Here is a 14,459-nt window from a genome sequence, read left to right on the forward strand (position 1 = left end):
CCAGGTACGTCTCTTCTCAAACTCATTACGATCACAATCTCCCGAACATAGAGATCTCGAGTTAGGTTAAGCTAAGTTTCCGTATTCCTCTGCTTTTATTTTACCTCTCTGCCGTTGATGGAAACGACTGATCTTGTTTCTGTTACTCTTCGTGATGCTGAAGATCCAAAGTCAGAGTCTAACGATGATGATGATGATGATGATAAGCTCACAGAAGAGTTCAAGAAAGAGAAACTCGAAGATCTCAAAAGAAAAGCCTTTTACTCTGTTCTCCTTGCTTTCAGAGCTGAAACCTTGACTATAGGAAACGTACGTAGGACTCAATCTTCTTCCTCTCTTCTCTGTTTTTTCAATTCGGTTCTTAAAACGTTTTGCGCTTCTGTTATTCATCAGAAGAGGACTCATCTCATAGAGAAACTGATGAAGGAGTTGAACATTTCTCAAGAAACTCGCATCTCTTTTGACGATAACATTCAAGAGAATCTTATTGCCCACCAACAAAGGTATACACTTTTATCCAAAAGGCTTCGACTTTCGAATGGGTTTGATCTCTTCTTTGTTTCTTTAGCGTTATTTCAAAGTTCAAGGAAGCAGAACCGAAGCCATTGACCATATCTGTAAGGCAAAACTCTGTTTTGGTCTTTAATGCAGAGCTTCAAACTTACATTCTCTGTTTACTTTAAAGCAGGACAAGACACCACCTCTGGTTCCGACTTATGTTGCTACACTTGGCTCAAGCTGGGGCAGAGTTAATAATCCCCATGCTCTAGTTGGAAGACGGGTTCGTCTAAGAATGTGTTGTGAAGATGAGTTCGAAGACTTCGTGGTCAAAGAGTATAACGCAAAAGATGTAATTAACCCTTTTCATGTTTCTCTTTATGTCTTGTTCCATAGGGCTCGAGGAAGTTTCTAAGCAATCTACTTGTCCAGGAAATGCATGGCTTGGAGAACGTAGACTCGAATGCAATGGAGATGGATGACGAGTTAAGCTGGGTGGATGTCAGAGAAGTAATACTCAAATCTGTTATCGTTTTCTTTAATATAAGTCAAACTCGAAGCTGTAATATTTGTTTGATCTTGAACTCTGTTTTAAAAATGCAGGTTCCACCGGAAGATATTATATGGAGAGATGGAGAAGCGCCATACTTTTAAACGCCTACTGCATTGGGTGCAGGACAATAATGAGTATCACCAAAACACTCTTATGAACTTGTTTGATTGACATCTTTAGTACTTAGTTTTTTTTTTTGGATGTTTTGGTTGGACTTAGAGAAGAAATGGGTCAGTGTAAAGGTGTTCAACATGATGATTCAAGTAACTTTTTTTTTTTTTGTAAAATGGTTGCCTTACTTGCCTTGTTAGCAACTACTTGATTCTACAGAAGTTAGGATTGGTTGAAATAGCTCTTCTCCTCCTCCTTGAAACTTCTCTCCCTACCAGAGGATTTCGATTCTGACCAACAATGCCTTTTCTTGCATCAGCTTTTTGATGCTTAGTGTTACTTCTCTGTTCAGCTCCTCTCTTTCCGTTATAGGAACCAGCCTTCACTGTCTCTAGTACAATTTCTGACGAAGAAGCCATTTTCCTTCTCCTAAGAAAACTTGCAGCCTCTCCATTTTTGAGCCACCATTTGAGCATACCATCACTAGGTCATTTTAATGTGTGTTTCAACTCAAATCATTTCTTCTAAATTCTCACATTTCAGTTCTTTTTTTTTTAATTGAAAAACTCTCACATTTTCAGTTCATTACAACTTAAAGAGGTTTCTATAAATGAGTGTGAGTAATTTTGATAATTTATGAATTTCAAAAACAGAAAATTATAGCAATTTATCATTAAGATTTTTTTATGATAAAATACATAAGTACAAAACTTTGATCTAGCCAAATGATCACATATTAGAAGTAGAAAATGAAGGGGGGAAATTAAACAAGGGAGATAACACATATTAGAGTAAAAGGCTTTGATTATGACATACATTTGTTTTTGAGCCGGAACATTTGTTTTAATTTTGTATTAGATCTTGACCCGTACATCCGTGCGTGTTTTTTCTTCTTATACTAAAAAAGTTTCGTCTATATAACAAATTTATCACTAAATTAATGTAATTTATACTCCATCCGTTCCCGAAAGTAAGATTTTTTAGACTTTTTTTTGTTCCACAAAGATAATTTTTCTATATTGTTAAGCTATTTTTTATACTTTCGAGGAACATTAATTGAGAATATTTGAATTGATTAAATTTCATTGGTGAAAAGTTATTGGAAAATGTATAATAAAGTAAAAAATAAATTAAATTATAAACATTTATTAAATTCTTAATAAGCGTGCATACTCTAGAAAATCTTACTTTCGGGAATAGAGGGAGTATGTATTATATAATTCTATAATTCCTATATTTAAGTGGCTTATATTGTTATTACTATAAATTTTGTAACAAAATTTATTATGAGAATATTATTGTGAAACAATATCATTTTACATAATTTTAAATTTTATTTCTATGTTCGAAATATATATGGAAATCAAATTAAATTGGACCTACATAATAGACAAGAAATATTTTGAGGACGGCGTGAACCTTATGCCGTCAGTTTTCTTCTGGTTTACTCCGACGTCTCTGTTCGAAGGATTTTGCAGATCTCGGTGTGCTTCTTCATCTAGGCGGCGCGTGTTCGTCGTTGAGGTCTTCTCGGTCTCAGGCCTAGGTTGCTTGCAACTCGGATCTCTCTCCTCCAGCTTTGTTTCACCGGCGATCTACGGTGGGAGCGCGTGGAGTCTCTTCAAAGGATGGGGCGTGCTCCTCCTCTTCTGAGTCTCCAGTGACGGCGCGTGGTAGTGTGTTTGGCCGTGTGGTCAACTCACCTCAAAGTTGAGGTTTCCGGCGGTGTGGCACTCATGGCCCCCTGATGTTCTCCTTTGTGCTTCCTCGCTAAGACTCTCTTTCTTATGCGAGGTGGCGTGGTTAGTCTGTTTCGAGGCAGGTTTTCAGTTAGGTATTCAGTCCTCTCTCTCTCGGTGGAGGATGCTCCGGAGGTGGTGACTACGTCTGGTCCGCTAGCTCTATATGGGCTGTCGGTTCAAAGGGTGTATATGGTCCCGGTCTTGAGGTTTGGAGGCGGCAATCTCTGAGTCAATTTACCGAACGACGGGTGTATACGGTCATAACTTATATTTAAAAATACATTTTATTAAATATTATTGATTTTACTATTTTCTTACTAATATTTAATATATATTTGATATATATTGAATCAATTTGTATAAAACTAATAAAATGATATAAAATTGTATAATTATCAAAAATGTAACCTAAACAATATTTATAAAATTTGTAGATATATAATTATACAAAAATAATAATATTTCAAAATTTGAAATGTTATATATGAATATATTTGTTTTATAGATGATGTATGAGCTATTACCATATTTTAAAAAAAAAATTTACCAAAAAGAAATATCAATATTAAATGTAATATATGAATTATTACCATATTCTAATAAGTTTTCCAAAAATATAAATCAACATTAAATGAAATTATCCATGTCATATTTTTCTGGAAGCCATGTCATCAATTTCAGTATCCATGTCATATTTGTTTTGTGAAATTGATCGGGGAAAGGACAAGTGGCAAAATTACTTCGCAAATATAGTATAAGGGATTTGGATACTGTTTTCAGCTTGACATAAATGTTTTCATTGACTATATGTTGGATATTTCCTTCGATTCCTAATTTTCTTTTGTAATTATTGATACTCATTTTATTGAGATGGTTGAATTAGTTTTATGTTTCCATTTATAAATGTATTTTACAAGTGAATTCATCTAATTATATGAACAAGATTTGCATTTTTTTAGATAGACTAATTTGGATCGTCAGGAGAAACAAAATCCTAATACTCTTATTGGACAACATAACAACACTGCATCTGTGGACAAAAATTTGACCGACAAAGCAACCTAACTGTGAGATTTGATAGAATTATGAGAGTTTAAATGAAGAACATGAAAAACTTGCATAGAGTCAATAGCTCTTCTTTTGTTGGAACTAGAAGCGAAGAGAAGACAATAACAGCTCTCTCTAGTCGTATCTCTTGGTTGCTCATATGTTATTGTCTTCTCTTCTTCAGGAGAGAGCTGTTTTCATAGAAAATTTGAGGAAAGCATGGTGCATTGCAAGACACAGTCTGAGTTTGAAAACATGAGAGGATGCTGATCTGACAAGCTAGAGCTCAAATTGAACTAAGCAACTTGCAGAGAGAAGAGATCATGTCGATGGTTAGTCCAGCAATGACCCTACTAAAGTTGGAGCAAGCTTATCTTCCTTACACTACTAGCTTCTCTTTTAATCACCAGTGTTTTTCTTTTCAAGACTACCTTTTTCAGTTCGTAGTGAGTTTTGTTTGGACATCATGTTTATGATGCTTTATACATAATCTATATAGGAGTTCCAAGACACTTTTATACGTGTTAGCTTTAGCAAATATCAGCTACACATGTTTGTGACGTTAGAGAGAATTTGGACACATGTCCAGATAGTTGTGTTCTTTTCCTAATTTTTTTTTTGAACTTTGATCTCAAACACTCTTTTTTTTTTTAATGAATGTTAAATTTATTAAAAAAAAAAACTTTTTTTACAATGACTGCAACATAAATTGAGTGTTTAGAGTGTTTCTTAAAGAATTGGAATAGAAATAAAATTTTATCTAACTGAAAATCATGTTTCCATGGCTTTGTTGTGCTTGCGAACTCCCATGGAACGTAAACTGGAGATGCGGTTGCGGACAGCCTTGTCCACGTTTTTGATCAGAGTTGCAGGAGTGTTGGAGAGTTCTCCATGCCTTCCTCCATTCCTCTCTTTCAAAATAGTTGATAGTGTCGCCTGGAACACATACCTGAGCAGAAATAAGCGGTTCGAGTTCCATGTCTGGTCCGTTAGAAGCCGGATGACCTCCTCCCAATCATTCGTATAGTGCACAGACAGTAGCTTAAGAGTGAGATTTTTCCAAACTTCTTCTGAATATTTGCACTTGTAAAACAGGTGATTGCGAGTTTCAAGCGGCTCTGGACAGAGAGAACATGTTGTTGTCACAGCCATATTCCAGGTTAAGATCCTATCACCCGTGGGGAGTCTATTTTGAACTGCAATTCAAGCCATAAAGGAGTAGCGAGGTGTGTTGCATGGGAACCAAATACCTTTGTACCAGTCGACTTTAGCTTTGCTCAACACAAATGAGATTCCATGTCGCTTTAGAACTAAAATCTGCTCTGTAATTATTATCTCATGCTTTCCACAGACAGACATCCTCATTATGATTTAGATCTCAAACACTGTTTCTCTTGGGAAGTAAATTTACTGCCGCCAATAAGAAAAGAAACGCCAACCATAAAATCCCAAACTGAAAGTGAACAAGTAAAATTTGTAGGTTTTGACATCATCTGTTTCCAAGTTCATAAAAAAAGAAATTGGTAAAATGTTAAGACTATTATACCAATTTTTTTTTTGTTTTTGACAGAGATTTCATGAAAAACTAGTAGCGAAAGTACGAAATTTAAACTAAACACCTAGCTAAAATACAAGAACTAGAGCTCGATAGAGGAGAGAAGCCATATCCAAAGTTGCGGAGAAAAACGTGGCGAGCTCAAACCATGGGACCGGAGAAGAGCAGGAAAGGTCGACGGTTGCCATGAGCCCGAGAAAAAGTCTCCCTTAAACCTTGATTGCACGGTGCCTAATAACCCACCAAACAGAGCTAATCCAAAGAATCACAAGCATGAGCCTACTCACCAACCTGTCGCTTACCACCACCGGCGGCAAAAGGTAGTGACACCAACTGACGATGCCGTCGTTCGGGAGACAAACTCGAAGATTGCCGCCTTCTTGTCTTTCAACCGGGACCGTATACACCCGTTTAACCCATAATCCGTATAGAACAAGGGGACGGATGGATACACAACCTCTGGAGCGGCGTTAACAGGTGAGTTCGTAAACCAAGACCCGACTTCCATCCTACTACAATTCAAAACGAACAGCTACAGCCCCCGGGTGAGCAAGAGTACCTGCACAAAAGCCAACTGGAGAACAGAAAGGGGCATGGAACATGGAGCGCTACATCGTCAGAGCTTAGGACTTTGAAGCGGAAAACCAAAGCAAACCGCAGTGTGTTGCCACCGGAATCACCATGAGGAGAGCACTAAACCCATCCTACGAAGACCCCATGCAACCCACCAGAGAACACCGGTGGAAAACAAAGCCGGAGCACAGAAACTCCAAGTCGGAACCCCAACAAGACGCCTAGCTCACCGTCAGTCACACGCCACACAGAACGATGAGATAGCACTTGGAAAGGATCACCGACGACCCACGGGCCGCCAATCTTGAGAGAACTAGACTAGATCTGGAAAACCCTAACCGGACAGAAACTCCAAGCAAGAGGAGGAGACCGGTACAATGAGGCAAGCGCCATCCTCAAGCACAAGCTCACAACACTGAACCCTCTGGATCTACGCCGGGAGCGCTGGAGAAACACAAGGAGGAGCGGAGAGACACACGAGCGGGGGAGGGGGGGGGGCTCCTGACGATCGCACGACCGAAAGGAGGACGCAGCCAGATCAAGGAGATTAACGGAGGTTTACTCTGTTTTTAGAGATATGCGAGAGAGAATGTAAAGTAAGAGAGACGTTTCATAAACTTGTTAGTAGTTTCTTGATCCTATGAAATATTTAGTTCAATAATTCATAACATCTTTTGTACACTTCTTTGCCGCATAAGAAGAACCTGCCTTCTTTTCATAACCTCCTTGTACTTCTCCTCTGTTCAGGTCCTCTTTCCATTAGAGGAATCAGCCTTCACTGCCTCTAGCACAGTTTCTGACGAAGAAGCCCTTTTCATTCTCCTAAGGAAACTTGCAGCACTCTCCTTTTTTGGATCCACCATTATTGTTGTTACCCTTCTTTTCTTGATCGCTTTTGATCTGCTCAAAGCTCTCGTTTGAGAGACTAGCGCACTTACTAAGGTAGGGAGACCATCATCCAAACTAGTCCTACCTTTTTAGCTGCTGAGGTTGTTCTCCCTCTATGCATCTTCTTGGAAACAATAGGGGTTCCTCATCTGTTGTTTTAGTCTTTTTTCTTGAACGGTTCAGTGGCTGACCAGAAGATCATCTAACAGACAAGGAGCTATGTTTACAACAAGCTATAATAGACACTGACATTTTTGGCTTTATAGACAAGACTGTGAGTTCCTCCTTAGACGTCACCAAGAATTCCTCTTTTGCTGGCAAGGTTTTGTAAGACATCTTAAGAGTCATATGTTTATTCTTTCAGTAACTCTCGACAATACTTGCTCTTGGAGCTTTCATTGTCAACTTTTGTCCACACGAGCCTGAGTCGTCTCAAAATCTATGTTTCCAAAACATTGTCCACATTCAAAACACTTCTTCACGATTACAAATGCGACTTCTCTCGGTAACTTGAGTGGGACGGCAAATTGGTAGTTTCGCTTCGAGGACTCTGCTTATGTTTAATTCCAGAATAGGGGTCAGGATACTCCAACTCCGGGTCTCATCACGTTAACTTGGGTTTCGGATCCTTCCTTTTGGCTAAGAGGCTTCGAGGTCACATCGCTCTTCTTCGCTTGGCTCGCAAGTCATTTGAGTAAGAGGTTTCTTCCGGTTCTTATGTGACGTCTCGGTACGATTCTTGTTAAAGCTTTCAGCTTTCCAGAATCACATTCTTGTACCAAATTTTTATTACGAACCGTTAAAGAAAGTCTTGAAAATGCAATGTTTTGTTTACTTTCTTTACAAGGTTCATTATATAGATTGGCCCCCAGGGTAGGTTGACATTGGTTCTCCAACCGTTTGAGTCTGGAAGATCATTGAAGTCCATGGAGATTCAGTCGTCAGTTTGAGAAGTTTCTGGACATTCATGATTCCATGAGTAGGTAGTGCTGCATCTGTTGCACCCGCATCATCTGCTACTCAAAAGCTTGCAAGATAGATATACTTCATGAATACACCTAGGTTTTGTATCAGTGTGGGGTTTTTAGTGATACTTATGCATCTGCAGCGATATGAAGTTATATGCGTGTTACAGGACCTATCTTCTCGCCTATAATAATGTATATTTCCAATGTAAATATATAGGAGTTTCGAAGGATAAAAGGAATTTTAAACTCGATGTTGGAACATGTTGAGCTCTTGACTTCAGTCAGGGATGGCATAAGTGAATATAAGGTAACAATCATGTAGCCTCCTAGTTTAGAAAATGAGTCTTATCAAAATGGGAAATACACGTACTTCTATGCTTCTGGTAGTATGTCACCAGGTGTGCAAGTGTTAAGGGAGAAAGCTTAAAACCATGGAAGTATTGCCCATGTACGAAGCTTTCTGAAATCATGGCTTTTTGTAATCTTAACGTTATATCTTGGTAATGTACATGACGTTTTGGAGAATATACTATTCGTTCTTGAATCAATTCGGCTGCAGACTGATGAAGTCATTGTTCAACCTCTATACGATATTATTCTCAACTAGTCTTATTAGTTATCTTTAAGTAAGTTTGTCTTCTCCATTTATTAGAAGGAGACGTTCTCAGGACACAATTATACTCCTGCTGTCATTGCTGCTTGTACCTTGTTTATAACCATCTATTGGCTCTCTAAACAGTGTGTCCATACACATAAACTATAAAAACGAGTTAACCTCTGCATCCCTGGATCGATTTTTCATGTTTTTCCTTGCTTTTTGTATTTTTTTCCATTTAGTTATGTATTTGTAGGATATAATGTTACACTCCCAATCCAAAAACAGCTTAAAATTAAAAACATACATATTTCACAACATCACAGATCATTATTTTTGGGACATCAGCTAGGTATATGGTTCTACTACGTACAATGTGGTCCAATAAACACTATGCTCTGTTTTTTTGTTAGTTATTCCCTTTACTTTGGTCCCCTCTAGTACAAAAATGTAACCCGTCCCATAAATCGATCTTTCAGATTACATTTACATTTGCTCAGGTTACAAAAGATAAATGGCTCTCTTAAATTTTAGGTGGGGACACTCATCACTGATGATGATCCAGACATTATATTTATTTTACTACCCATGTCCTACATATAGTTTCAATAAGTGTTAGTAAATATGGTTCATACCGGTTTAGAAATATTGTAATGGTCCAAAGCCTTCATATCGACTTAGCTTTGTCAGAGCCAAGCCGGCCTGATTTTTCTATGTTTTCCGACAACAACAAAAACTAAGTATTAGGTAGATTCGACTATGCTAGGATTAGATTGGCTTTCAACTCTAGAAAAATGGTCACATGTGTAACTATCAGAAGCAATTTTGATTATATTGAGTTAGTAGATTGTAACATCTCTAATCCGATAAAACATTAACTCCCTAAATTTTTAGTGGTTAATATGTATGGATCACTCGACCTCCATTTTGAATAAAATATTATGTATAGATCATTTAGTAATTGTAGTAAACTCTATAAATCTAGAGTTTGAAACGAGGAAAGTAACTAGAGTTGCTCCCACATATGATTCGTTTACTAATAATAGTACTAGTTTGCATATTGTTTGTTTTAGGGGAAATTGTAATTTAGTGTTTGGCTGGACGTAGGACTAGGAATCAGAAGCTTTTTAGAAATAAAAGTTTGTTAGATTCTACGCTTCCCGATGGGAGACCGTTTCTTACTAACTTTAAGGCAATAAAACACAAGTACGGATCAGAAGAGGTTCAGTTTCTCTTTTTGGTTAAAAGTGAAAACAAAATCATTATAATTTATGTGAAGACAGATAATGATAATACGGTGTGGATAGTATCTAGTACTGATAAAAATTGAACCATCATCTATATTTGATAACTCACTGGATCAGGGATTCAAACGAACAAATCACTCATAGAACTCATGTTCTTCTTATATGTTTAATTGTTAAGACTCATTAATTTGTTAATGAGTATGTCATCATCTAGTATGATTGTTTAGAATACTAAATAATCTTGTTTGCAGTTGCATGTTACATACATAGATATATATGAAATTATAACTTTTGATTTACTTGATATAATTGTGATTTTAGATTGTAACTGCAAACGCAAAACCTAAGTGGTGCTTGTTATTCGTTTACATTTCGCATTTATGTTTCACAATTTTGCAAATTTCAATAGATTTCTTAAAAAAAGTATTGTGCGTTTAATGGCAATATTTAAACATGTAACATATAGTTAATGGCAAATTTAAATATGAAATTTTAATCAGTGACGATGTTTATTCAGAAATCATCATTTATCCAACATAAAAATTAGGGTGGCGTATTAGTTTGTATATATGTTCACCGCCTGAGTCTAATGAGAGATGAATTCGGGAGTTGACTCATCGTCCAGGCATGCTTCGCTAAAATATAGGATGAACCGATGTGACTAATTAAGCATCAAAAAATGGTTTAGGTCCTTTAGGAAGATGTCTGCTTCAATGATTAAGCAATAACTAAAGTGTTCATAATATTATTATACTATCAATTAGTGAATAAGAACCAAGAAAATATATAGAGAGAAGACTTTTTTAGTTAAAAATTAATTTCTTAACTTCCGTTAAGAAACTCCATCTTAAAAACCCCTGGTTAATCATGCTATTAGATTTGTTCAGTTCTCGCATGTCGTTGTGCCCTAAATAAAGAAACGTGAGAGAAAAGATTGCACGTGGCAGAGAGAAGCCTGCTACATAAAGACAAAGAGGCGGACCATAGGTCGGAGCTGAGGAGCCTGGACAGTCCATAAACATGCTATGTCTATTAGCCTACATGACTCTGCCCTGTGGCCCTCCCTACCTATTCTCTATCTAGCTCTCCACTCCGTACTCGTTTTTCTTTTTTGAACACAAGTACTTTTCTTTAAATTAACTTTTCTAACTCCATGCAGTAAAATTATTGTGTGCAATTAACAAACTAGGTATTAAAAGGGCACGCACAAGATTAACCTTCTTTTTCATCTAAATATTGAATATCTAAATAATTCATCTTTTAAAAAACTTCATATTTCTAGACAATGGAATTTGTATCCTAATCGTTTGGATGAATCTTTTTTACGATATCTACCTAAGTTATATCAATACTTTTTCAGCAGTTGAAAATGAATGTGGTTTGGAAAACGGATTAAGAATGTCAGAATAAATTATAAATGAGTTTAGCTTCTCTAAGTATTTATAAGAAAAGAACATTGATTATAACATCATAATTAATACGGATCTGTTGATGTAAAGGAGACACCACAGTAGTACTGCAGAAAGTAAATCGAGAGGCAAAACACTACAAGTAAATACTTATGCTTTATTAGAATCTCTTTTAAATAATCTATTACAAGATCTGCTTAATTCAGCTTTTACACGTCTAGTGTTAACACCCTAACACACGCTATTGAACGATTCCTAAGCTACAAAGCTTATGTCTCTCTTCCGTCAGTACTTCAGCACTTGCTTCAGCACGACCAAGACCACACTCAAGAGCTTTTCTCTCTCTCTATAAAATCAGCCTCTATGTCTGTGTCTTTTTCCCGACGATCCTTAGAGCTATTTTATCATTAACTCCATATTCTTGAAACCCTAGTCTCCAAGGCAACATGGATATGGACATCTTCTATAACATTAAGTGCAACTTTCCTTTTCTTGGAATGCACTTATTCCTTTTTTTTAAGTCATAAACTTGCTCCCCAAGTTTATTCCTCTTGCCTTTTCTCCAAGATACTCCTTTGCTCTCCAAGTCTCCACGACTCCAGCTCAGCATCTTGTCTCCACATGGTCTTCACCATTCAACATGTCGTTTGCGTCAGCAACTACTTCAACGACTACTTCAGGGCAGACATCTTGCATCTTCAGGATCAACCATATATTATCGAGTCATGAATTGTACAAGCCATATACTACAGTTTATATACGATCAGATAATATATGCATAAATGTGGCATTCAAAAGAAATCATCGTTATCTTTTAGTACTATTTACTTTTAATTTGAATCCACTCATAATTTTTTTTGTTTTACCCACACTGTCGCTCTCCTTGATATCCGAGAATATAAAATTTACTCAGACCAATTATATAAGAATGAAATAGAAAGTGGAATCTTACAAAAGCATATTGTTTATCTAATGTAGATTTTCAGATTCGTAGTTGTGTATGAAAAGACGATAGAAAATAGAACTGGAGAAACCCTATAGTCTTCATATCTGATACCTTTCTGAATCACGGAATAAGTAAATGCTTTATTCACACACATTTATGTATGTCTATAGGAATGTGCGTATATAGAAATATTTACAACTAATTTAAATACTATATTTTTTTTTTGAAACACTATGCTTTAAAAGGCCATTATCCCCCCCTCTGCGCAATAGCCAATTTCTAAGTTTAACTCATATTCCCTTGTATTATAATTGATGCAAGTTCTTTTCTCAAAGTCTTTAGTAGCTAAAAAACTTAATACTAAACTGAAATAGCATGGATTTCATCATAAAAACAAAGTTAGCAATGAATGTGAGCACATGATACATATATGTGCTTTAGTGCTTCCTTATTTCGTAACATGCATTTGTGTATGTACATAAAAAACACTCCACCTTCTTGTGTCCAACCTTTCCACAGAACCAACAACACATCTGATGTTGCTTCTTGCTTGGCCTGACACAGCTGCTGATGCACCGATCAGTCTCCTTCCTTGTACCAGCTGCACAACCATGTTTCAGAACCTTCTGCCTGACCTTCATGTTGGTGCACTGATGTACAACCTTCGGCTTTTTACTCATAGCTACGTGATGTAGAACTTTATGTCGTACTCCTTGTCGCACGTCCCGACGTACTACCTGACAAGCTTCTTTGGCTCCACTTTTTGATGTGCCTCTTTGATCAACCAATTTGAAACAATCACGTCGAATATGCCCTTGAACTCCACAAGAATAACATGTTGGACCATGAATCCTCATATCATATACTCTCTCAATATGTTGCTTCTCCCTCAATAGCCTGAGACACTTTGGCCTAATATGCCCAACAATTCCACAATGATGACACACAGGTATGAAAGGTCGCTGAGATACACTCTTTACCTCTGAAATTTTCCTTGTAGCAGACGATGAAGCAGTTCTCGTTGCAGTTGCAGTCTTCACTACAGTCTTTCCATATGAAGTAGTCTTTGCATACTTCTTAACTACTGGCTTCATTGCAGACATGGATACAGTCTCTATTTTTCCTTTTTGTGTTTCACCAGGTTTAACACGAGCTTGTCTTGTTTCTTCTTTCTCTACTTGCAGGTCCTTCTGTAGAACTTCAATAAGTGCTTCAAGACGTCTCTGTTCTTTTACTAGCACCATATTCTCCTTTCCAAGCTTTACTAACGTTCCACACACTTGTTTGTAGCACTCCCTAAGACCATCATCTAGTCATTCATCATATTTTCCCTCCTCAGATTCAGAATCTGATTCAGATGATGTACTTGCTTCATCTTTGTGTGCACCAAAAGCAACTAGGTTGAACACTTCGTCTTTTTCTGATTTATTATCATCTTCCCTTATGAAGGATCTCTCTTTCTTCTGTATCTCACCGTTTCTTTTGTATCTCACCGTGTCCAATTTTTCTCCACCTAAAGCCTTTGAATCTTCTTCTCTTGGCCATTGGACATTCCCTTTTGAAGTGTCCAAATCCTCTGCATTTATAACATTGCACATCTTTATTACTGCATGGCTCGCCATCTTCTTGCCTTTGTTTTCTCACAACAACTTCTTCATGTCCTTGCCACTGTATCACTTCCCGTAGTACTTGGTGAAGCATGCGAATCATCTTAACCATCTCCTCTTCATCCTCTGATTTTTGACTTGTTGTTTCAGCAACTGCCAGGTTAACTTCACTATGATTGCCCACGCCATCAAGCTCCATCTCATGAGCTTTTAACATACCCACAACTTCATGAAAGCTGAATTTATCTATGTCAAGAGACACAAACATTGCTGCCTTATAAGCTGTAAATCTTTCTGGCAGACACCTTAAAAACTTCTTCACCAGTTTTTTATCCTTGTAGTCCATGCCCAGAACACGAGCCTCTTGTGCTAACGCACTGAGTTGAGAACTAAAATCTGATACAGATTCATGTTCTTCCATCTTCAAGTTCTCAAATTTTGATTTGAAAAAATTTATCCTTGAACTCTTAACCTTCTCAGTTCCTTCAAAGTGTAATTGCAGAATATCCCACGCCTCTTTTGCATTCTTGCATCCTTGAATCAGATCGAGTTGCTTCTTTTTGACTGATGTAAAAATACCACATAAAGCTTTTGCATTATACTTTGACATCTCCTTCTCACGCTTTGTCCATTTAGCCAATGGTTTGTTGACCACAACACCATCTTTATCTACTGCTTTGGGAACTTCATAGCCATCTTCCACTGATGCCCAAACATCCA

General features: G+C 37.1%; 1 protein-coding gene across 1 annotated transcript; it reads left to right on the forward strand.

The window, feature by feature from the left end:
• The first annotated feature begins 117 nt into the window (after positions 1–117).
• Positions 118–1,320, forward strand: LOC106297716 (protein EMSY-LIKE 1). The gene is made up of 6 exons (XM_013733905.1): positions 118–309; positions 394–503; positions 569–617; positions 689–850; positions 931–1,008; positions 1,102–1,320. The coding sequence occupies exons 1-6, from the start codon at positions 118–120 to the stop codon at positions 1,150–1,152; spliced, it is 642 nt and encodes a 213-aa protein (XP_013589359.1). The 3' UTR covers positions 1,153–1,320.
• Positions 1,321–14,459: the final 13,139 nt, after the last annotated feature.

This window comes from Brassica oleracea, chromosome C6 (genome assembly GCF_000695525.1).
Source record: "Brassica oleracea var. oleracea cultivar TO1000 chromosome C6, BOL, whole genome shotgun sequence".
NCBI classification, from domain to species: Eukaryota; Viridiplantae; Streptophyta; class Magnoliopsida; order Brassicales; family Brassicaceae; genus Brassica; species Brassica oleracea.

Bases quoted from the DNA above. Each gene is read 5' to 3' on its own strand.
- LOC106297716 (XM_013733905.1), top strand. From the start codon at position 118: ATGGAAACGACTGATCTTGTTTCTGTTACTCTTCGTGATGCTGAAGAT. The intron at 851-930 runs GTAATTAACCCT...CTACTTGTCCAG, and splicing joins AAGAGTATAACGCAAAAGAT to GAAATGCATGGCTTGGAGAA. The intron at 1,009-1,101 runs GTAATACTCAAA...TTAAAAATGCAG, and splicing joins GCTGGGTGGATGTCAGAGAA to GTTCCACCGGAAGATATTAT.